The sequence below is a fragment of the Scyliorhinus torazame genome, chromosome 18 (genome assembly GCF_047496885.1).
Source record: "Scyliorhinus torazame isolate Kashiwa2021f chromosome 18, sScyTor2.1, whole genome shotgun sequence".
Lineage (NCBI taxonomy): Eukaryota > Metazoa > Chordata > Chondrichthyes > Carcharhiniformes > Scyliorhinidae > Scyliorhinus > Scyliorhinus torazame.
This window is the reverse complement of record NC_092724.1, coordinates 46,551,703-46,575,215: the sequence shown is the minus strand read 5'-3', so window position 1 is coordinate 46,575,215 and position 23,513 is coordinate 46,551,703. Positions and strand designations below refer to the sequence as shown.

Below are 23,513 nucleotides of genomic sequence, written 5' to 3'. Positions count from 1 at the left end.
TCTGCACTGTATGTTCTATTGCAGGTGCAATGTGTTTCCTAGGATCTGGATTGCTCTCTGTCAGCACTGAAATAAAACTAATCAAAGTTACAAATAATCTCCACTGATACTCTATTCATTCTTGTGGTCCTCCACGACTCTGCAGCAGTCAACACAGTTGACTGAGCCATCCCCCTCCAACACAAATCAGCTCTGTTGGCTAACTCCATGGGACCATTCCCACCTGATTGCACCCCTACCTATCAAAGCATTTTCAGCAATGATTTCTCTTCCCAACCCTGCAATGCTGGCTGCAGGAATCTACCCTCTGCACCCGCGTCTTCCTAATTTACTTGCTGCCCCTTGACAATATCAGCCACAGACACGGGCCATGGGTTTGTCTCCCGCCCCTCCAACCCCCACCTTGCAAGAGATTACAGTCCTGCCTCGGTAAATGGAAATTTAAATGGCCCATCGTATCTGCGGGGGGAGGTTGTGGGGGTGGGGGGGGGGGTTTGTGGCGACACGCCATGGCAGAGCTGCAAGACCCTGGCCATGGTGTCACGTTCCCCCTGCTTGGACCGAAGACATCTAGCTCTGAATCTGCACCAACTCTTTCATCCTCCACACCACCTCTGTGCTATTAAATTGCTTTTTCTGATATCAACTCTTGGATGAATCTTGTAGCGCAAGAGAGCAGTCATTTTCTTTTTTATCCCAATTAAGGGGCAATTTAGTGTGGCCAGTCTACCTACCCTGCACATCTTTGGGTTCTGGGGGTGAGACCCACATAGGCATGGTGAGAATGTGCAAACTCCACATGGACGGTGTCCCGGGGCTGGGATTGAACCCGAGCCCTCGGCGCCGTGAGGTAGCAGTGCTAACCACAGTGCCGCCATGACGTCCCCAGCAATTACTTTGAAAGTCAGGGTCGCGACCCGCGGGTTGGTTGCAGGCGGGTGTCGGGAAGGTCACAGGTCTCCGGTCACAGCGTTCCTGATTGCGGGAGGAAGTGTCCACAACGGCCACGACAGGCTTTTAAAATGCCCGTGGCGACCGGCTCTCAGAATGCTGGCTATCCCGCTCATGTGTATCCCCTCAGCAGTGCACAGGCCCGGAGCCCAACAAGGCAGGTTACCTCCTACTGATGTCAGTGTGTTAACCCAGGAGCAGATTCTTAAAAAAATCAATGGAGTCTTCTCTCCAGAAGCAGCGGCAGAGTGCAGTTCACGCGCCCTGTATACTGGCATCATGTGCTCTGGGTGCGAGAGAGATTCCTCCGTTTTGCAGCTGCCAGCAGTGCTGGCGTGAACTCCAGGGCCTCTGGTGAACAACTCATGAAGAACCTGCTGAACACAGAAACAAAGCAGTATGAAAAAGATTTCTTGAATTATGGATTTAGTAATTGTGCCACTGTAAATCAAGATGCAAAGTTTGCATGTTATATGCTGGCAAATAAAAGATTAAAACCCTCAAAATGTCAACAGTATTTCAAAACTAAGCATTGCGAGTTCGAGGGCAAACGTCTTAATTTTTTCAACAGATGCAGTGAGAACTTAAATCATCAGCTGAAGTCCTTACCAGAATTGTAACATTGAATGACAAAGTAAGTGAGATCATGAGGACAAAGCAGGCTCACCTGTTAAATCAACGGTGAGCGAAAATGGTGGGTCACAAATTCCGGGTGGTGTCGGTTGCGTCCAGGAGATGTGGGTCGCAAAGGTTGGCCGCAATGGGTCGGCCAGCATGGGTCACGAAGGATGGCTGATTGGTAAAAATGGGTCCTGGGCAAAAAAGTTTGAAAAACACTGCATTAGAGTGCCAGATTATATATTTTGGGAGGAAGAATTTACAGATGCAATAGATGTTAAATGGTCTCATTTTAAAGGAGGTATAAGAACAGAACACCCCAGAAGATCCTTGCAGGTCACACCCTATCCAGCCTATCTTCACAGTTGAAACACTCCAGCCCAGGCAACATCCTGCTGAATCTCCTCTGTACTCTCTCTAGCGCAATCACATCCTTCCTATAGTGTGGTGACCAGAACTGTCCCCAGTACTTCAGCTGTGGCCTAACCAGTGTTTTATACAGCTCCATCATAACCCCCCTACTCTTATAAAATCATAGAATTTACAGTGCAGAAGGAGGCCATTTGGCCCATCGAGTCTGCACCAGCCCTTGGAAAGAGCACCCTACCTAAGCCCATACCTCCACCCTATCCCCACACATCCACCCTATCCCCGTAACCCCACCTAACCTTTTTTGGACACTATGGGCCAATCCACCTAACCTGCACATCTTTGGACTGTGGGAGGAAACCGGAGCACCCGGAGGAAACCCACGGAAACATGGGGAGAACGTGCAGACTCCGCACAGACAGTGACCAAAGCTGGGAATCAAACCTGGGACCCTAGAGCTGTGAAGCAACTGTGCTAACCACTATGCTACCGTACTGCCCACTCTTATATTCTATGCCTCAGTTAATAAAGACAAGTATTCTTTATTCTGCTTAACCACCTTATCTACCTATCCTGCTACCTCAGGGGTCTATGAACAGGCACCCCAAGTTCTCTCTGATCCTCTGTACGTCCAAGCATCCTGCTGTTCATTGTACATTCCCACGCCTTATTAGTCCCCCCTAAATGCATTACCTCACACTTGATGGAGTTAAATTCCATTTGCCAATCTTCTGCCCATCTGACCAACCTGTCTATATCGTCCCACAATCTAAAGCTTTCCTCCTCGCTATCTACCACATCCCCAATTTTCATGTCATCAACAGACTTACTGATCATGCTCTTTAATTACATCTAGATCATTTACAAACAGCAAGGGACCCAGCACTGATTCTTGCGGTACATCACTGGACACAGGCTTCCAGTCCCAAAAAAAATTCAACCGTTATCCTCTGCCTCCTGCCATTAAGACAATTTTGTATCCAATTTGCCAAGTTGCCCTGGATCCCATGGGCCCTCCTTGATCAGTCTCCCATGTGGTACTTTGTCAGAAGCCTTACTGAAGTCCACATAGACTACATCGACTGCATTGCCCTCATCTACCCTCTTGACAAAGCCGTACTGACTATCCTTGATTAATCCTTGCCTCTCCAAGTGGAGATTGTGTCCCTCAGAATGTTTTCTGATAATTTCCCTCCTACTGAGTAATTGGCCTGCAATTACCTGGTTTTCCCCTGCATCCCTTCTTGAATAATGGCATCACATGGAAAAGACAGCATATCTGACAATGCAGCCTTTCCCCAAAGTTTCAGCCTGTATTATGGTACTGACACGCAGACATCTCACACAAGGGAACAACAAGCTGAGCTGAGCTAACAAATTACGCAACCAATTTTCGTAGTAATTCTGTAATTTTCTTGGAAAGTTCCACACCAGTAGGAAGAGGCCCAATTGGCAAATCCTTTCCAAGATAAGTGACCCTGTTAAAGTGGTAGGTGTTATGTCTTGTGATTTCTAGAAGTCTGAAATAATCGCATTTTATGACTCAGATACTGAAGCTTTCATCCAGTATATCTTTCACATCGCTGCATGTGTGTGTGTGGCGGAATGATACAATGTTTATTTGGTAAAGAGACTGTAGTGTAGCAGTGTGTGATGTGGCATCCTGGATACTCATGTATGCATGCACATGTCAATATAATCCCCTCAACCATTTTGGAATAATAAAATAACAGTAGGTCCCCGGAATAGTGTTTAATTGCGTTTGAAGATCTTGTCAACCAGTCTCGAGGTTTCCTGGGCAGTGAGGAGGTTGCCAAAGTGCAAGAATAAAAAGGTGTCGCCCCTTTCACTGATGCATCCCGTTGTGTGGAAAGTATCATTAATATTCCTGCATTCTTATTTTACACCCAGTGTTTGCACTTGTGTATGAATAAATACACTGGTGGAAGACTGTGGGGAAACAGGGAAAGGGGTATTTGAAGCAGTATATTCAAACCGCCTTGCATGGATTCAGAAATTGAGAGCACCACAAAGCTTAAATGTTAATCCAGCCGGCTGAGTTCAGTGGATACATTAGGGAATGAAGCCTTCAGATGGGAATGGGCTGGCGAAAGGGAAGCAGTACAGAAAAAAAAAATCAACTGGCAACATTGAAACTTGGCCCCTTCAGAAAGCTCTCCCGTTTAGTGCCCGCCCCTTGTTCAGTGCTGATTGCTCTCTGGCAGCCACAACGTGCATCTGCATTGGTCACATTGAGTGTCGATCAACATTCCAGCCCGCTGCCGTATGTACATGACAGCTCCTTGCAAATTTGAAACTTTTTTTCTCTTTCTCTCCTGTGGAGTCAAGTTTCAAACTCGGATAACAAGAAGGGACGAGGGGAGGGTTGCGTTTCTTTGCACCGCCAGCCCTGGGCTGTTTATTTGGCGAATGGTTCACCCTCCAAAACCTGCTACGGATTTACAGCCATTTAAAACCGACGAGAGGAAACGAAAAAGGGTTTTTATTTCCAGCACCCCCCTCCCCACCTCTGAAAAAGTTCGCTGGATCAAAGTTCGTGGCTTCAGGAAAACAGGTAAAAAAAAATCCCCGAGTGATTTCTGCGAAACAGGCAGGGAACAAAGAGACTAACATATATACATGACAGATATCACAATGATTCAAGGTATCAATGCAAGAGGTTATAACGTGTAAGTTGGAAGGGAATGGGTGCCTCAAACTTGTAGTGGAAACAGGTTTAGTCATTGAATGTAATAAGTTTTTTTTTACACAAACCTATTGGGGTTATGTAGAGGGGTTTGTCTTCTGTCCTCCCACTGCTCATTCAGAAGAGCCAACTTTACAAAAGTCCAATTGCGGAAACCCTTCCTCGCCTGACACATGCCTTTTAGATATTTATTTTTCAATCTCTGTATCCCTAGAGCATTTTACTTCATGTGTTTTTCATCACAAACATTGCATTCTCCTCCACAAATGTATACGAGAAAGAATAAATACGTTTTTTTTAAATTAAAAAAAAGTTAGCGAAGCTGGGAATTAATAGTGCAAGTTAGAGAGAATGATTTTTTAAAAATACTATAATTTTGTGTAATCATTTTCACAGAAGCGAACCGGGGTTAAACCTGTTTTCTAAGAATGTCAATGCTGGCAATCATAATTTTAATGCCAATTTCATCCCATTGAAATATACCCAGTCGACGTGACAGGTGACTGAGCCAATCAGAAGCGACGGAGCTTAATTTGCACCAGTCAGGAGAGGGCAGAAGCAGGGGCGTGGTTTCCATGGTGATGAGTAACAAACTTTAACAAGCGAGTATGTTTCACCTGGGTCACCAGTCCTACGGTTCAGGAGGATCTTGGGCGCGATTATCCGACCCGGCGGGAGGTCAGAGAATTCCGCCCCTTATTTTCTAAATACCAGAATTTCACTTGGATTACTGAATATTAAATGGCATCTTGACAAGGTTTACACAATTCAACTCTTTAATTGGGAAGGGTGTTTAAAAATGAATGAGCCATAGTGAGACCTCAGTAAACCCATATAGAAGCTTCCAAAACCAATATAGAGGTCAACAGGACAGAAAAGACCCTTTGGCCCATCACGTTTGCGCCGGTCAAAACAACCACTTTAATTAACCATTTTAATCCCTTCCAGCACTTTGCCCATAGCCTTGTATGCCTTGGCACATGCAAGTGCTCATCTAAAGACTTCTTCAATATAATGAGGGTCTCTGCCTCCACCACCCTTTCAGGCAGTGAGTTCCAGACTTCCATCACCCTCTGGGCAAAACAGTTTTCCCTTGCAGCCCTCTAAACCTCCTGCCCTTTACCTTAAATCTATGTCCCCTGGTCATTGCTCCCTCCACCAAGGTGAAACATTTCTTCCAGCTTACTATCAATGCCCCTCATAATTTTATACACCTCAATCATGTCCCCCCTCAGTCTCCTCTGCTCCAAGGAAAGCAACCCCAGTCGATCCAATCTCTCTTCATAACTAAAACTACCCATCGCAGGCAACATCCTGGTAAATCTCCTCTGCACCCTTTCTAGCACTATCACATCCCTCCTCTAGCGTGGAGTCCAGGGGCGTCATTCTCCGACCCCCCTGGGCGGGGGCGGGAATCGGGCCGCGCCGGTTGGCGGGACCCCCCGCTCAATTCTCCGGCCTGCATGGGCCGAAGTCCCGCCCAGAAATTGCCTGTCCCGCCAGCGTAAATCAAAGCTGGTATTTACCGGCGGGACCAGGCGGCGTGGGCGGGCTCCGGGGTCCTGGGGGGATGGCGTGGGGCGATCTGACCCCGGGGGGTGCCCCCACGGTGGCCTGGCCCGCGATCGGGGCCCACCGATCCGCGGGCGGGCCTGTGCCGTGGGGGCACTCTTTCCCTTCCGCCTCCGCCATGGCCTCCACCATGGCGGAGGAGGAAGTGACTCTCCCCACTGCGCATGCGCGGGAAACTGTCGGCGGCCGCTGACGCTCCCGCGCATGCGCCGCATTTCCGCGCCAGCTGGCGGGGCAACAAACGCCATTTCCGCCAGCTGGCGGGGCAACAAACGCCATTTCCGCCAGCTGGCGGGGCGGAAATCCCTCCGGCGCCGGCCTAGCCCCTCAATGTTGGGGCTCGGCCCCCAAAGATGCGGAGCATTCCGCACCTTCGGGCCGGCGCGATGCCCGTCTGATTGGCGCCGTTTTTGGCGCCAGTCGGCGGACATCGCGCCGTTGGGGAGAATTTCGCCCCAGAACTCCGCACAGTATGAAGTTGTACTTTACTCTCCTTAACAGTTCAATGGATTAAAAATACCATCCCATACTGAATCTTACCTGTACAGATCTGAACGAGGATTGGCAATTACCAGGGAATGTCATTAAAATTGATACTATACATGAATTGAAAAAGGAGAAGATATAGATGGAGATGATGAGAAATAATGTTCATTCAAGAAGGTTACTGAACCACAAAGACCTTAGCTACTTTGATCATTTGTACTCCATGTAAAATGGAATGTATTTGTTACTGAGTTTGCTGTAAACAGATTGTTGCTTTGAGCTGGCTCTTCCTATGGTTTTGAGGGCCAAAGAACATTGGGCGGGATTCTCCCAGCCGTGGGCCAGGCTTGAGAATCCCCGTGACTGGGCCACGCCTCCCCGACGCCGGCATACGATTCTCTGCAAAGCGGAGATCGGCGCCATTAAGCGCCGGTGTGGTTGGTGAGGCGCCAGTCATGGGCCACTCTATGCGTGTGTGTCCCCCCCCCCCCCCCCCGCGATTCTCCAGCCTGGATGAGCTGAGTGGCCGTGAAAACAAAAACGAGTCCCACCGGCGCCGTTCTAACCTGCTCTGAGCCGGCGGGACCTCGGCGTTGAAGGGTCGGGTGGCGGCCTGTGGGGGGTGGAGGGAGGGGGGTCCGTCACTGGGGGGGGGGGGCCTCCGATGTGGCCTGGCCCGCAATCGGGGTCCACCTCTCGGCGGGCCGGCCTCTCTACTTGGCGGCCTCCTTTCCTACACGCCATCCCCTGTAGCCCTACGCCATTTGCGTCGGGGCCGGTGCGTTGAAGGAGGCCACTGCGCATGAGCGCGTTGGCGCCACTGCGCATGTGCGGATCCTGCGGCGCACAGTTCGCGCTGGGATCGGCAGCTGGAGCGGCACGAACCGCTCAAGCGCCGTGCTGGCCCCCTGTAGGGGCCAGAATTAGTCCTGGCAGTGGCCCGTTCATGCCGTCATAAAACGCGACAGCGCTTACGATGGTGTGGACACTCTGCTGCGGGATTAGAGAATCCCGCCCCCCTTCTCTTTAACAAAGTTGATTTCTGAGCCACTTTTGATAACAGGGCCATAGTGAAAATGTAACCAATCCAACTTTTAGGCCAGCTTGGCACACATTGACCCTATGATATTGGTTTGTATTGGACTTTATCACCTCCCAGCTTTTGCCCAGGAGATAGGCCATGCTACGAATGTAGTTTTCCAATCCTGTTTTACTTTCAATGAAAGACAATGACTCTAGCTGCCTGAAAGTCTGGCTCCTAAGGAATGAGGTGGTCGCTGTTTCTTCTTTGAACAACACCCTTGAGTTTCTCGCACTGCAGCACAAATGGATGAACAAAGAAAAACCTGCATTTATATAGCACTTTTCACAACTACCAGATATGTCAAAGCGCTTTACGGCTAATCAAGTATTTTTAAAGTGTAGTTCTTATCATAATGTAAGGAATGTGACAGCCAATTTACACACAGAGAGCTCCCAGACACAGCAATGTGATAATGGCCAGATAATCTGCTTTTGTGATGCTGATTGAGAGGAAAATATTGGGAGGGGAGCAGGGGGAGTCAGTGGCCTAGTGACAATGTCACTAAAATAGTGACCTTCGTCGCTAAAATGTCACCTTCGACAACAAGTTCTTCATCCAGACACACGGAACAGCCATGGAGCCCAAATTCGCACCCCCAATATGCCAACATCTTCATGCACAAGTTTGAACAAGACCTACTCACCGCACAGGACCTTCAACCGACGTTATATACCAGATACATCGATGACATTTTTTTCCTTTGGACCCATGGCGAAGAATCACTGAAACGACTACACGATAACATCAATAAGTTCCATCCAACCATCAGACTCACCATGGACTACTCTCCAAAATCAGTTGCATTCTTGGACACACTCGTCTCCATCAAGGACGGTCACCTCAGCACTTCGCTTTACCGCAAATAACCTCACGATGCTCCACTTCTCCAGCTTCCACCCTAAACACATTAAAGAAGCCATCACCTATGGACAAGCTCTCCGTATACACAGGATCTGCTCAGACGAGGAGGAGCGTAACAGACATCTACAGACGTTGAAAGATGCCCTCGTACGAACGGGATTATGGCGCTCGACTCATCGATCGACAGTTCCAACGCGCCACAGCAAAAAACCGCACCAACCTCCTCAGAAGACAAACATGGGACACAACCGACAGAATACCCTTCGTCGTCCAGTACTTTCCCGGAGCGGAGAAACTACGACATCTTCTTCACAGCCTTCAACACGTCATCGATGAAGATGAACATCTTGCCAAGGTCATCCCCACACCCCCACTACTTGCCTTCAAACAACCGCGCAACCTCAAACAAACCATTGTTTGCAGCAAACTACCCAACCTTCAGAACAGTGACCACGACACCACACAACCCTGCCATGGCAATCTCTGCAAGACGTGCCAGATCATCGACATGGATACCACCATTACACGTGAGAACACCACCCACCAGGTACGCGGTACATACTCGTGTGACTCGGCCAACGTTGTCTACCTCATACGCTGCAGGAAAGGATGTCCTGAGGCGTGGTACATTGGCGAGACCATGCAGACGCTGCAACAACGAATGAACGGACATCGCGCGACAATCACCAGACAGGAATGTTCCCTTCCAGTTGAGGAACACTTCAGCAGTCAAGGGCATTCAGCCTCTGATCTACGGGTTAGCGTTCTCCAAGGAGGCCTTCAGGATGCGCGACAACGCAGAGTCGCCGAGCAGAAGCTTATAGCCAAGTTCCGCACACATGAGTGCGGCCTCAACCGGGACCTGGGATTCATGTTGCATTACATTCATCCCCCCCATCTGGCCTGCGAAATCCTACCAACTGTCCTGGCTTGACACAATTCACACCTCTTTAACCTGGGGTTACCCCATCTCTGGATCTGTAAAGATTTAATCACCTGCTAATGCTCGCATTCCAAGCATTGTCTGGCATCTTTGAATCTGTCTATATATATGTTTCTGGAACATACCTCTTCATTCACCTGAGGAAGGTGCAGCGCTCCGAAAGCTAGTGACATCGAAACAAACCTGTTGGACTTTAACCTGGTGTTGTAAGACTTCTTACTGTGATCACCCCAGTCCAACGGCGGCATCTCCACATCATGACTAAAATAGTCATCCAGGGGCCTTGATTGCTCTGGGTTCAAATCCCCCACCCCCCGCACTCCAATTTAAATCTTTTGGGCATAAAGAGTACAGAGCAAAGAGGTTCTGCTGAATTTATACAAGACACTGGTTACACCTGAGTTGGAATATTGTATACAGGTCTGGGGGTCACTCTATATGAAAGATGTGAACGCATTGGCGAGAGTGCAGAAGAGCTTGACAAGAATGGTTCCTGGGGTGAGAATCTTCAGTTAAGAGGATAGATTGGAGAGATTGGGACTGTTCTCCTTGGAGAGAAGAAGGTTAAGGGGAGATTTGATAGAGATATTCAAAATCATGAGGGGACTGGACGAATAGATGGGGCTCGTAAAAGGATCGACAACGAGGGGGTCACAGATTTAAAGTGATTTTCAAAAGAAGCAAAAGTTGTGTGAGGAAAAATACTTTTTCAACAGTGAGCGGTTCAGGTCTGGAATGCACTGCCTGGAAGTGTGGCAGAGGCAGGTTTAATCAAGGCATTCAAGACGGCACAATGTGCAAGGGTACGGGGAAAAGGCCGAAAATTGGCACTAAGTCATGATGCTCATTTGGAGAGCCTGTGCAGACTCGATGGGCCAAATGACCTCCTTCTGCACCATAACAAATATGTGATTCTGTGATTGTGCAGTTGCAGCCCTGGCCAAGATCAGCTAACTCGATCTGGGATCAAATCTGGTATCCTTCAGCTGTGGCTCAGCACCAAAGCAGAAAGTGCATTTACCCCAATGAGCCATTTGAAATGCTGCTTTTATTTTCTTATTTCCTTCTAGCTCTATTTTCTGCATCACTGGCCTTTTTAGGCCATGCCAAACAATCTGATTTTATTCAGGCTTCTTCTGGGAAGAATCCAACTTCTTTCTGCCTTTGCGAGACCTGTCTTTCGATTGCTTCCCTCTGCTGTACTCAACATGTTGGATATTTTCCAATGAAGCAAAGTATTTAGGGAAGATTTGTATGTGTTTTGTTAGTCATCAGCAAGAAACTACTTCTCTTGATTTACCTGTGGAAATTTACCCTATTTTTGCCCTTCCAGCTTTTTCTTTTATTAATTTACAGGATGCAAGCGTCTCTGGCTAGGCCAGCATTTGTTGCCCATCCCTAATTGCCCTTGAGAAGGTGGTGGTTAGCTGCCTTCTTGAACCGCTGCAGCAACAGTGAAGGAACGGCGATATGTTTCCAAGTCAGGATGGTGAGTGACTTGGAGGGGAACTTCCAGGTGTTCCCATTTGTCTGCGGCCTTTGTCCTTCTAGAGGGTAGTGGTCATCCGTTTTGATGATGGTGCCCAAGGAGCATTGGTGAACTCCTGCAGTGCATCTTGTAGGTGGTGCACACAGCTACCATTGTTCATCGGTGGTGGAGGGTGTGAATGCTTGTGGAGAGGGTGCCAATCAAGCAGAATCCTTTGATCTGGATGGTGTTGAGCTTCTTGAGTATTGTTGGAGCAGCACTCATCCAGGCAAGTGGGGAATATTCAATGACACTCATGACTTGTGCTTTGTAGCTGGTTGTCAGGCTTTGGGGATCAGGAGGTGAGTTACTCGCTGCATGATTCCTAGCCTCTGATCTGCTCTTGTAGCCACAATATTTCTAAGGCTAGTCCAGCTCAGTATCTGGTCAATGGTAACCCCCAGGATGTTGATAATGCGGGATTCAGCGATGATGATGCTATTGAATGTCAAGGGGCGATGGTCAAATTCTCTCTTGTTGGAGATTGCCTGACAATTTTGTGGTGTGAATATATACTTGCCACCTCTCAGCCCAAGCCTGGATATTGTCCAGGTCTTGATGCATTTGGACATGGACTGCTTCAGTATCTGAGGAGTCGCAATTGGTGCTGAACATTGTGCAATCGTCAGTGACATCCCCACTTCTGACCTTATGATGGAAGGAAGGTTGTTGATGAAACAGCTTAAGACACTGTCCTGAGGGACTCCTGTAGTGATGTCCTGGAGTTGAGATGATTGACCTCCAACAACCACAACCTTTCCAACCTGCAGAGAGCTTTCTTCTGATTCCCATTGACTCCAATTTTGCTCAGGGTCCTTGATGCCACATGTTGGTCAAATGGGACCTTGAAACCAGCTTCAAAGATGCTGCCCTTTTCTGATTAACAATGAAGTAGATGTCCTGCCTTCATGGGAAGCAAACCTGGGACATCATTGTAACCAGAAAAGGGCAGCATCTTTGAAGCTGGTTTCAAGGCCCCATTTGACCAACATGTGGCATCAAGGAGCCTGAGCAAAATTGGAGTCAATGGGAATCAGAGGAAAGCTCTCTGCAGGTTGGGAAAGTTGTGGTTGTTGGAGGTCAATCTTCTCAACTCCAGGACCTCACTACAGGAGTTCCTCTGGGCAGTGCTTTAAGCTGTTTCATCAATGACCTTCCAGCATCACCCTGGGAAGTGAGCCATCTGGTTAAAAAGTGGAATTGTCTGCTACATTTTGAAATAAGTAATTGGGTTTCTCTCATCAAACAATTTCCCTTAGTTGGGTCAGCGTTACACATTTACTTTAAAATTATAACACATTCATCATACTAAGATAAAGATAATGCCAACAAGCCAACCAGTTAACTTCAGTAGTGGGAAAACATCTAGAAGCAATAATTTGGGACAAAACCAATAGTCACGAGGATAAATATGGGTTAAGTAGGAGAACCAGCATGGATTTGTTAAAGGGAAATCATGTTTAACTAACTTCTTTGAGGTTTTTTCATGAGGTAACAGAGGATTGGAGAAGTTAAGACTATCTTCCTTTGAGAAAAGAAGGCTGAGCGGGGATTTGATGGAGGTGTTCAAAATCATGAAGAGTCTGGGCAGAGTAGAAAAGGAGAAACTAATACCCATTCGTGAAAATCTCGAATAAGCGGACATGTATTTAAAAGTAATTGGCGAAAGAAGCAAAACTAACATGAAGAAAAGCTTTTCTCATGCAGGTAGGGCTTGAGGTTTGGAATGCATTGCCTGAGCATGTGGTGGAGGCAGGTTCAACTGAGGGATTTAGAAGGGAACTGGACTGTTATCTGAAAAAGAAGAATATGCAGGGTTACGGCTAGAAGGTGAAGAATGGCACCAGTTGAATTGTTTACTGGGAGAGCTGGGGCAGATAAGACGGGCTGAATGGCCTCCTGTGCTGTAACAATTCTGTGATTTTGTTAGCTTGGACTCACACGTCTTCACATACCAATTGATATGCCCAGTAAGCTATCTCAAACGATGGATTACTGACCATGATAAAATACAATCTATCTGGCTTAACATTCCGGCAAGTTGCACTGAGTTATTTTTAAGGTTTATCAAGGAGACTAGTTTCCATTTAAGGCCTCGGTGAGAACCGGAGACAGTGAATGCACAGAAATCAATGGTCTTTCTGTTTGTTTTTCAGAAATAATTGGTTACATTATTAACTTTGATACAATCACTTGACTCGATACAATCACTTGATTCAGACCCAAAATTGAAACTTAAGAACACAGTGCCAAACTTTTTTTGTAGCTATCAGCAATTTCCACCTCCTCCACTTCCCCTGATAACCTCAGTGCAATCTACAGGCCTCTCCTTCCTTTCCAGGATCGATTTCTAGGTTGACGACATTGGTTTAAAAATAAAAAGTTGCATTTATATAGCATTCTTGTTATTGAAAAGTAGCCTTCGATGCTTTCCTTGTCAAAAACTGGAAGTAGGAAGCAACTTGGAAAAAGAAGACATTCAGAATGGATTAAAGAGATTGATTTATAAATTTAGCTGAAGTCAAATGTATTTAATAAATCTTTGAAAGGTGGGGCAGCGAAGGGACGGTAAGAGTTAATGAGGCACAGAGATGGTCCTACAGAGGTTTATATTTTCAGTGGTACTGAGAAGATAGATCCGGAAAATCTCTTTGAACTGAATTATGAGTAGGACAAAGGGACACAGACTCCAGCTCCCGTAATACAAAGGTAAATATTCGACTGATACCAGCAAATTCTTCACATAGAATGCAATGTGATGTGGGCGTCGTTGGCTAGACCAGTGTTTATTGCCGATCCCTAATTGCCCTTGAGAAGGTGGTAGTGAGCTACCTTCTTGAACCACTTGAAGTTTGTATGATGTAGACACACCCACAGTGCTATTACAGAGGGAGTTTCAGGATTTTAACCCAGTGACGGGGAAGGAACGATATATTTCCAAGCCAGGATGGTGATGGTCATGCGTTTGGAAGGTGCTGCTGAAGGAGCCTTGGTGAATTTGCTGCAGTACGTCTTGCCTATGGTGCACTGTGCACTGGTGGTGGAGGGAGAGGGTGAATTTTTTTTTTTTAAACTTGGAGTACCCAATTATTTTTTCCAACAAGGGGCAATTTCGTGTGGCCTAACCTGCATATCTTTGGGTTGTGAGGGTGAAACCCACGCAGGCACGGGGAGAATGTGCAAACTCCCCACAGACAGTGGGCCGGGATTGAATCCAGGTCTTCAGCGTCGTAGGCAGCAGTGCTAACAACTGCGCCACCATGCCGCCCGAGAGTGAATGTTTAAGGCTGTGGATGCACTGCCAATGAAGCGGGGCTACTTTGTCTGGGATGGTGTTGAGCTTCTTGAATGTCATTGTAGCTGCCCTTATCCAGGCAAGGGGCGAATATTCCATCACACTCCTGACCTGTGCCTTGTAGATGGTGGACAGGCTTTGGGGAGTTTCTCTTTAATAATATGGTAGCCACTCAGCCCCTCCAGTCTGATGAAACAGAGGCACTTGAGGTTCTTTCTGGATAGAGAAACTAAATTCGGTGAAATGGCTTTCCTCATCTGTAACTAGCTTGTGATTCCACATTGTGTCTGTCTCTTCCTGGTGCTTTGGACTTACTCCATTGTACGCAACAGGGAAAGGTCAGGGCCCCAGCAGCAACATCGAAATGACTAAAGTTGTGATTGGCACTTTGTTTGTTGCTGGCCTTCTCTGGTTTTGGGAGAAAGCCTCTAACCTGGGCCGGTTTAGCTCAGTGGGCTAGACAGCTGGTTTTTGATGCAGAACAAGGCCAGCAGCGCGGGTTCAATTCCTATACCAGCTTACCCGAACAGGCGCCGGAATGTGGCTACTGGGGGCTTTTCACAGTAACTTCATACTTGTGACAATAAAAGGTTATTAATATTATTATTAAAGGCCAGCTCTGCTGGCCACACATTTACTTGGGAAAATGAAGGCTTGCGGTGCTGATTGATATTTGACAGAGTTAGCTCTTTGCATTAAACAATGCAAAGAAAAATATCTTGTTAAGGGAAGTCACCATGATGCTTTTTGCGGTTTTGATTCCAAAGAATGTCTGCACGCTAAATGCGGCATCTCCACATCATGCACACTAAAAGGAAAAGGAAGATGTCAGAATATTCCAGCCAATGAAATATTTTTGGAGCATGATTACTGTGTTCCACTAGCATTTATTCTACTATCCTGGGTCACTTTGCATTGTGTCATTTGAGGAAAATACAGAGGCATGTTTCCTGTAAAATGGGCAGGTTACAGATTGAGCAGAGCTGATGCAATTAGCACTGTAACTATGGTGCCCTGTGCAGTCGTGCTCAAGAAAGGGATGTACACCCTATGGCCAGTTAACGAAGCTTGAGGAAAAGTGAATTTCCACTGCTGTTGAAAGAAGTAGGCTGGATTATATATTTAAATATTAAATTACTATTGGCTTTAATTTAAAAAAATGTGAAAGCACATTGTACTAGCAAAGATAATACTGTCACCAAAGTATAGTACTATCACCAGTATCAATAGCACTGTGATAAAATGTTGGTATCTTTAGAACACAGAAATTTGAAGCGATAGGATATGATAGAGCTATGCAAAATAATAAAGGGTAGGGATATAGTTGGTAGAAACAGACTGTTTCTGCTGATTGATCTACAACAAGGGGACGCAGAATTAAAATCAAATGTCATGGGTCTGGCTCCGGGAAAATGAGAATGTTGTTTACATGAAGTGTTGCGAAGCTCTGAAATACTTTACCCGAGTTAATTATTGGAGCAAAAGTTATGACACCATTTAAAGAATGGGTTAGATAAGCAGTTGAAGGAAAGGGGACCATATATGAACATGGAGGATGTATAGGGTTCCAGCCTGTGTAGATGATTAACAAGAATAGACTGGTTTGGCTAAATGGCCTACTGCGATTTTGTAACTTCTCTATAATGTGACATTTTCAGTCAGTTTTGGCATTTTCCAGCACACACCATGAGGAATATTTTCCTTGTGGCTTCTGTTGTTTCAGCACAAAAGAGCCTCTGAGGTGGCCAAGATGGACTCTTGAGTTGCCTAGATAGGCTACTTTGAAAGCACAATGCCATTTAGTAAAAGAGTATTGTATTGAGTGTGCACTAGGAATGGCCTGCCCAAGGATAACTACCAGTTGGCTCCAACTGCCCATTAAAGAGGTAACCTTCCATTTTTCTGGCTAGTTCTGCAGTTGTTGACCTATCCAGCTGATCAGGAGTAAAGACATTGTTGGTGCAGATTGTGAGCACTATGTGAAGCCATACTCAGCTTTCACTGTCCCATTGGGATTGACCAACCATTGTTTGAAGAGTAATTTTGATACACATCTAGCCCTCTGGGGACATTATGTCAAGACTTCACCACCACTTGATCAACATTTACTCCGGAAGCTCCCTGAGGAATTCACCTAAAGAGAATGGGTGTTGTACCTCTATGGAGAACTTAGCAGTGTCACCAAGAGAAAGGGAATAGCTGGTCATGTGAATTTTGCACTTTGGAATGGAGGAAGAATGGGAGGAGGTGATGAGGACAGGCAGAGCAGCACCAGCCGCTGGAGGCGGGAGGAAAAGGAGAGTCTGGAGGGCTTCAGATTTGCTGCATGCTCCACAATCTGGCGATCATGGGAAATCAGTTAGATCAGTCATCAGTAATTGTGCCAGAGGGTCAAAATCAAGAGGCACTAATGGAGGAGGAGTACAAAGAGATTGAGTACGAGGAAATGAAGCATGCATTGGGTAGCCAACTCGGGTAATTTAATGGCCTATTTCAGGCCTGTTCGCAGAGGATGGCTTGTGGACTCCCGACAACACCAGGACCAGGCCAGCTGGTTCAGATTGGCCTGCAGTGCCCCCTCCACAATGATGACCCAGCTGATGTTGACATTTTTACTTTAATGCTGCTGAAAGAACACTTCAAGATGAGGGGCCCTCTCTCTCTGCTGTCTAAACTGCAGGATGCTGCTCCTTCCAAGCTAGAGGGCCCCCTGCAATCTCCATACTTATGAAAGCCTGCTGAGTGTCCTTAATTTGGTGGTGAGTCTGGGCACCAATTGGCCAAATGAGGGAAAAACACTGTTGGGTGACTGTTTATCCCAAACTATGGGATCAGGATTCCCATTTGACCCTGATGTCGAGGCTCTGATCCAAAATGAAAAATCCTACAAAAGCAGGGCAATTATCCCACATTGTCCTGGCAGGGTGGCAGCTAGGTCCATTGAATCGCAACAGTGCAGAAAGAGGCCATTCAACCAATCGAATCTGTACCGACCCTTCGATACAGCACCCCAACTCAGCCCACGCTCCCGCCCTATCCCCATAACCCCACCAATCCTGCACATCTTGCGACAATAAGGGGCAATTTAGCATGGCCAATCCACCTAACCTGCACAGCTTTGGGCTGTGAGAGAAATACGGAGCACCCGGAGGAAACGCACGCAGACACACATAGAATGTGAAAACTCCACACAGTCACCCAAGGCCGGAATTGATCCCGGGCCCCTGGCGCTGTGAGGCAGCAGTGCTAACTAATGTGCCACCATGCCACCTGTGGTGACCCTGCCATCCAGCAAGCCTGCTGTCCACCAATGCCTGAGTGTGCTGCTCTTCTCTTCTGGAATAAGGTGGCATTCTTTCAGCAGGTCCTCACCGGGGTGTGGGGAGAAATGTAACTCCAGGAAATCATTCCCCTTGGAGAGGCAATGTTGACGGTTAAGATGGGATGAGTGCTAGATGCCATGGCCAGAGGCAGTGCAAGGGGCATATCATCTGGAGATGTATGACCACTCTAGATTCCTGGCATGCGTGCAAGTATCTCTAATCCCCTTGCGTTATATGAGGTGCCAGTCTCTGAGCTGATGTCAGCGACAGTAATAGTGATTGACAGCGTCTTCTCCTTCACTCTAATCCCATCCTCTGGGAGCGGGTAACAAGGTGGCTCTTCCTCCTTTTCCAATTCCACTGCGAAGGAAAAAGGTGAATCTTGTCACTGGGAACAAGCACTTAAAAGAAACCCAGAAGAGTTGGTGTGTAGGGTGTGTGGCCACTATAAAAAGATGTGTGTGATGAGATATTCTGAAGCTTATGAATGAGGTTGTTTGGGGGAAATAGGGATCAGGAATAGTCGTGGATGATAGAAGTTCCGGCCACCACATTAAAGTATGTGGTTGCATTAGAGAGTAGATTCCAGAGGATGCTGCTATAAATGGAGAATTTTAGCAATGAGGAAAGATTGGATAGGTTGGGGCTGTTTTCCTTGAAGCTGAGGCGGTCGAGGGAAGATTTACTTGAGATCATTAAAATGATGAAGGGCCTGGATAGAATGGCGGAGAAGAAACTATTTCCCTTTGCAGATAGTCAGATGATGGTTGGAGTTTGTTGTGGTTGTGGTGTTGGTGGTGTAGATACTGAGAAGTGTCAAATGGTCAATTTGTTTGCCGCTCTGGAGCCAGGCCCAATGCTCCTGGGTTTTGACCTCCTTGCTGACCTCCTCTCACATCCGCCGCATCGGTACCACGGTGGTTTGCACAGGGCAGCACGGCAGCACCGTGGTCAGCACAGTTGCTTCACAGCTCCAGGGTCCCAGGTGCGATTCCCAGCTTGGGTCACTGTCTGTGCGGAGTCTGCACGTTCTCCCCGATTCTGCGTGGATTTCCTCCGGGTGCTCTGGTTTCCTCCCACAGTCCAAAGATGTGCAGGTTAGGTATATTGGCCATGCTAAATTGCCCTTCAGTGTCCAAAACGGTTGGGTGGAGGGTAAGGAACAGTAGCAGGGAAAGAAAGAGAGACAGACAAATGGCTGGAGGAAAGAAAAACACCAAGGTGAAGGGACAGCGAGACACAAGCAGCAGCAGCAGTGAGGGTAAGGCGCATGAGCGGCGGACGCACAGGCAGGCAGCCCCACAAGACGAGACGGAGGTACAGGCAAGCCTGAAAGGGAAAACGATGGCGGACCAAGCAGCGGAGCGTGGGCAGGACGCAGTGACTAGCATAAAGGAGGCGTTCTGGTCGGAGCTCCAAGCAATGATGAAGGAGATGACGTACAAAACGCAGCAGACCATCGAAGGCCTGGAAAGGGAAGTGAAGGCGCAGAAAAAAACGATTCTGGAGTTGGAGAGGGCCGCCTCGGACCAGAGTGACAGGGTGATAACCCTAAAAGCCGAGGTCAAAAGGTTAGTAATGGCCCAGGGGAGCCTGAGAGGGAACGTGGAGGACCAGGAAAATAGGTCCAGACGGCAGAACATTAAAATAGTGGGTCTGACAGAGGGGATAGACAGAGACCCAACAGGCTACATCACCCAAATGATGGGCAAGCTAGTGGGAAAGGAGGTATTCCCAAACCCACCGGAAATAGACAGGGCACACAGGTCGCTCCGACCCAAGCCCAAAGCCGGGGACCAGCCCAGAGCAATTATTGCGAAGCTGCAACGGTTCCAAGACCGGGAGAGAAACGAAACAGAGCATGTGTGACGGGAAGACCATAAGGGTGTATTTAGACCTGGCCAAAAAGTGGGCTGAATTCAACAAGGAGAAATCAGCACTGCACAAAAGCAAGGTAAAATTTGGGATGTTATTCCCGACCAAACTCTGGGTAACATATTTGAGCGGAAAGAGCTGTATTTTAACACCCCAGCGGCGGCTGATGAGTTTGTTAGAGCGAACAAGCTGGGGAGGAGCACACGCAACCGCAATTAAAGACATGGGGACGGAAAAGGACGGGAAAACCAGACAAAGAGCGGAGGACAGACCACAAACAAGGACAATGGACTCATTGTTATGCCTTGCGCGGGACTGTGCTGTCTTGTATCAGAGCTAGTCTCCTCCCTCAATGCAATGGGGGAGAGTGGAGCGAGGGAAATAAGGGTGAGGAAAGCAAACAGGAGGGCGAGACAAGGGCCAGTAGGAGGAAGGTTAAACAGGGCCAGAACTGGGCAAATATTGAGAGGAGGGCCACCGTGCTAGCAAGGAGGGCCAGCACTGGAGGGCAGGAAGGAAGGAGGGCCGCTTCGCCCCTCTCAGGGGAGGGGGAGCGTCTGGCAAAAGGAGGGGTGAGGGGGGCAGAAGGGAGGGGGAGAACGCAGGGGGGGGGGGGCAAAGGGACGGGCTGGGGGGGGGGGGGAGAGGAGTCTGGGGGAGAATACAGAACAAAAGAGAAGCGAAGAGAAGGGTGAGATAGTGAAGCAGTACAGACATAGGCCTCGGCGGGCAGGGAGCAGGGCGGGGAACAAAGAGGGACGGACACTCGAGAGGGCATCAGGGAGACCCCGGAGCGCAGGGGCGCACTCGTGTGGCGTACACACAGCTGGTGGCCACATTGGGTGCCCCCTGGGCAAAGGGAATTCCCTGAGCGCTGGGACCCCACACCATGGTGAGAGCGGTGACCCTGGCCATTTTCAACGGCCCTCTATCAAAGGGAAAGCCCGGAGTGCAGGGGCACATCCACCAGGTAAGTATGGGTGATCCCACAGGACCGGGGGGTCAGAAACCCTCCCCCCCCACCAGGATTGTTACCTGGAATGGAAGGGGACTCAATGGCCCAGTGAAAAGATCCAGAGTGTTCGCCCACCTAAGAAGCCTGAAAGCAGACATAATCTACCGACAAGAGATTCACCTGAGGGAGAAGGACCGACAGCTGGTAAGGAAGGGCTAGGTGGGACAGACGTACCACTCATGCTACGGGACGAGGGCTAGGGGGGTAGCAATATTATAGGAAAAAGGACGAGGTTTACGGGAACCAAGACCGTTACGGACCCAAGGTGTTGCTCTCTTTGGTTGGCTCTGAATATGGCGGTCAATATGGTTGCCTTCCTTAATTCTAATTACGTTTGCTCTAGAGTCGCCAGGTATCTTTCGACACCGCCACAAGGTTCAAAACCGAATACTGATCAAAGACTCGGTACACCAGTTAGTTAGTTCAAAGACAATGCTTATTTATTTACACACACACTTAAATCTACTCATGCACAAATACTACAGGCTAAACTATCACTCCTGCTAAAGCCTATACTTAGCTCTGGGTGCCCACTCAGTCAGAAGAACAATGGCCGTTGTTCGGTTCTGAGGCTGCTGGGGTTGAACTGATACAGGGGAACAGCTAAGGTCATCTGTCTGGTAGCGTGCGTTGACCTTGGACTTACTTGCTTCTGGTGCAGCTGGTGGACAGTCTCTCCTCGGTGAGAGCCGGGTCCAAGAGAACGATTCTCTCTTGGGGGCTCCTTCTTATACCCAAAGGGGTTTTGCGTGCTTTTGGGCGGGCCTTGAACTTGGCCCCAATCAATTGGGCCATTTCTTGATCATTCATATTGATCTCGTCCAATAAAGGGGTGGGTGCCCTGATGGCTGGGTGTGTCCTAGGTGGCCGTTGGCCTGCTTTGTTTCAGTCTCCTCTGGCGCCAGGGTGTTTGCTTTAGTATCGGTTACTCAAATGTTACTCTTTTGTTCTCGGAGATGGGTCATTAGAATGCTAATGGGCCTACAGTTTTGGTCTTGTCTGGGAGCTGCGGCTCCAATATACAGACAAACCCTGAACCTACTTGTTTTCTCAGTATTGTCCATTTTCCCTGCAATCTTTGCAAAGTGTCCATTTTGTAATCGGGAAGGGGCCATCCCAGATGGCTACAAGGGGAAGGTACGTCATGGTCAGCGGTGTCCTGGAAGGGGCACCGGTCGTACTGGTAAATGTGTACGCTTCCAACTGGGCCGAATCAGGATTCATAAAGAAGACCATGGTGGAAATCCCTGACCTTGACACACACCGACTGGTTATGCGGGGCGACTTTAACTGCATGCTGGACCCATTGACCGACCGATCAAACCCCAGAATGGGGAAAACGTCTGGCATGGCGAGGGAGCTAGGGGCCTTCATGGAACAGATGGGGGTGGTGGACCCATGGAGGTTTCTGCACCCAGGAGAAAAGGAGTTCTCGTTCGTTTCGCAGGTGCACAAGGTATACACCCGTATCGACTTCTTTGCAGTGGGGAAATCGGTGCTTCCAGGGATCACGGGAACGGAGTACTCCGCTATCGTTATCTCTGACCACGCTCCACATTATATGGATGTGAGGTTGGAGACAGGCCAGGTCCAGCGCCCCAAATGGAGGCTGGACACTGACCTCCTGGCCGACGAGGCTTTCTGCCAAAAAATATCGCAGGCCATAGGCGATTACGTCAGTAACAACCAAAACGGGGAGGTCTCACCCTCCACGTTCTGGGAGGCACTGAAGGCCATGATCAGAGGAGAGATCATAGCCTACAAGGCAAGCAGAGATAGGGAAGAGAGGGAGGCCAGGCAACAACTGGTGGACTCCATTCTGGAAGTCAATAGAAAGTATGTCGAGGCTCCGACCGTAGAGCTGCTGGCGGAGAGGAAAAAGCTGCAAATGGACTTTAACCTGCTATCCACAAGGAAAGCAGTGTCCCAACTCCGCCAGACACGGGGGACCTTCTACGAACACGGAGACAAGGCTGGCCACCTATTGGCTCACCAGCTGAGAAAGCAGGCAGCCACAAGGGAAATAGCGCAGGTTAAGGATAGCAAAGGCAGACTGGTAACAGAGCCAAAGGAGGTCAGTCGGGCATTCGAGACCTTCTACCGGAGACTGTACACCTCCGAGCCCCCCAACGGGGATGCGGGAATGAAACAGTTCCTAGACAGACTGGAACTACCAGTGGTGTGGGAAGACAGATGGGTGAGCTGGAAGCACCAATAGTCCTGGGAGAAATCATGGAGAGCATCAGCTACATGCAGGCGGGGAAGGCACCGGGACCCGACGGGTTCCCGGCGGACTGCTACAAAAAATTTGCAGCAGTCCTGGCCCCACACCTAAGGGACATGTTTGCGGACTCACTGGCAAGGGGCACCCTGCCCCCAATGCTAGCGCAGGCCGCAATCTCACTAATACCCCCAAAAAATAAAGACCTGATGGAATGTGGATCATAGAGAACCATTTCACTGCTGAACGTGGATGCGAAAAAACTCGCAAAGGTCCTGGCCAAATGGCTGGAGGGCTGCGTACCAGAGGTGGTCGCAGAGGACCAAACGGGCTTTGTCAAGGGTAGGCAGCTCACAGCGAACATCAGGCGGCTGCAGAATGTGATAATGACCCCCCCCTCCCCCCGGAGAGAACACCAGAGATGATCGTCTCCCTAGATGCAGAAAAGGCCTTTGACAGAGTCGAATGGAGCTACCTCCTCGAGGTACTGGAGCGTTTGGGCTAGGAGCAGGATTCACCGCCTGGGTGAGGCTCCTGTACAAAGTGGTGCACAGAGCGCACCTGACCAGAACCCGAATGAGCAGGATCTTCCCGGAGGTGGAGGACAAATGTGAGCGGTGCCAGAGGGGCCCAGCCAACCGCACGCACATGTTTTGGGCTTTCCC

At 48.6% G+C, this 23,513-nt stretch overlaps 1 protein-coding gene across 1 annotated transcript in view; it reads left to right on the top strand.

The window, feature by feature from the left end:
* Nucleotides 1-4,229: 4,229 nt before the first annotated feature.
* The window catches only part of tnfaip8l1 (tumor necrosis factor, alpha-induced protein 8-like 1), a 99,123-nt gene continuing 79,839 nt past the window's right edge, over nt 4,230-23,513 (top strand). The window contains exon 1 of the mRNA XM_072482721.1: nt 4,230-4,513. Within this exon, the coding sequence (XP_072338822.1) occupies nt 4,231-4,513 (283 nt within the window). The 5' untranslated portion in view covers nt 4,230. The remainder of the gene's footprint in view (nt 4,514-23,513) is intronic.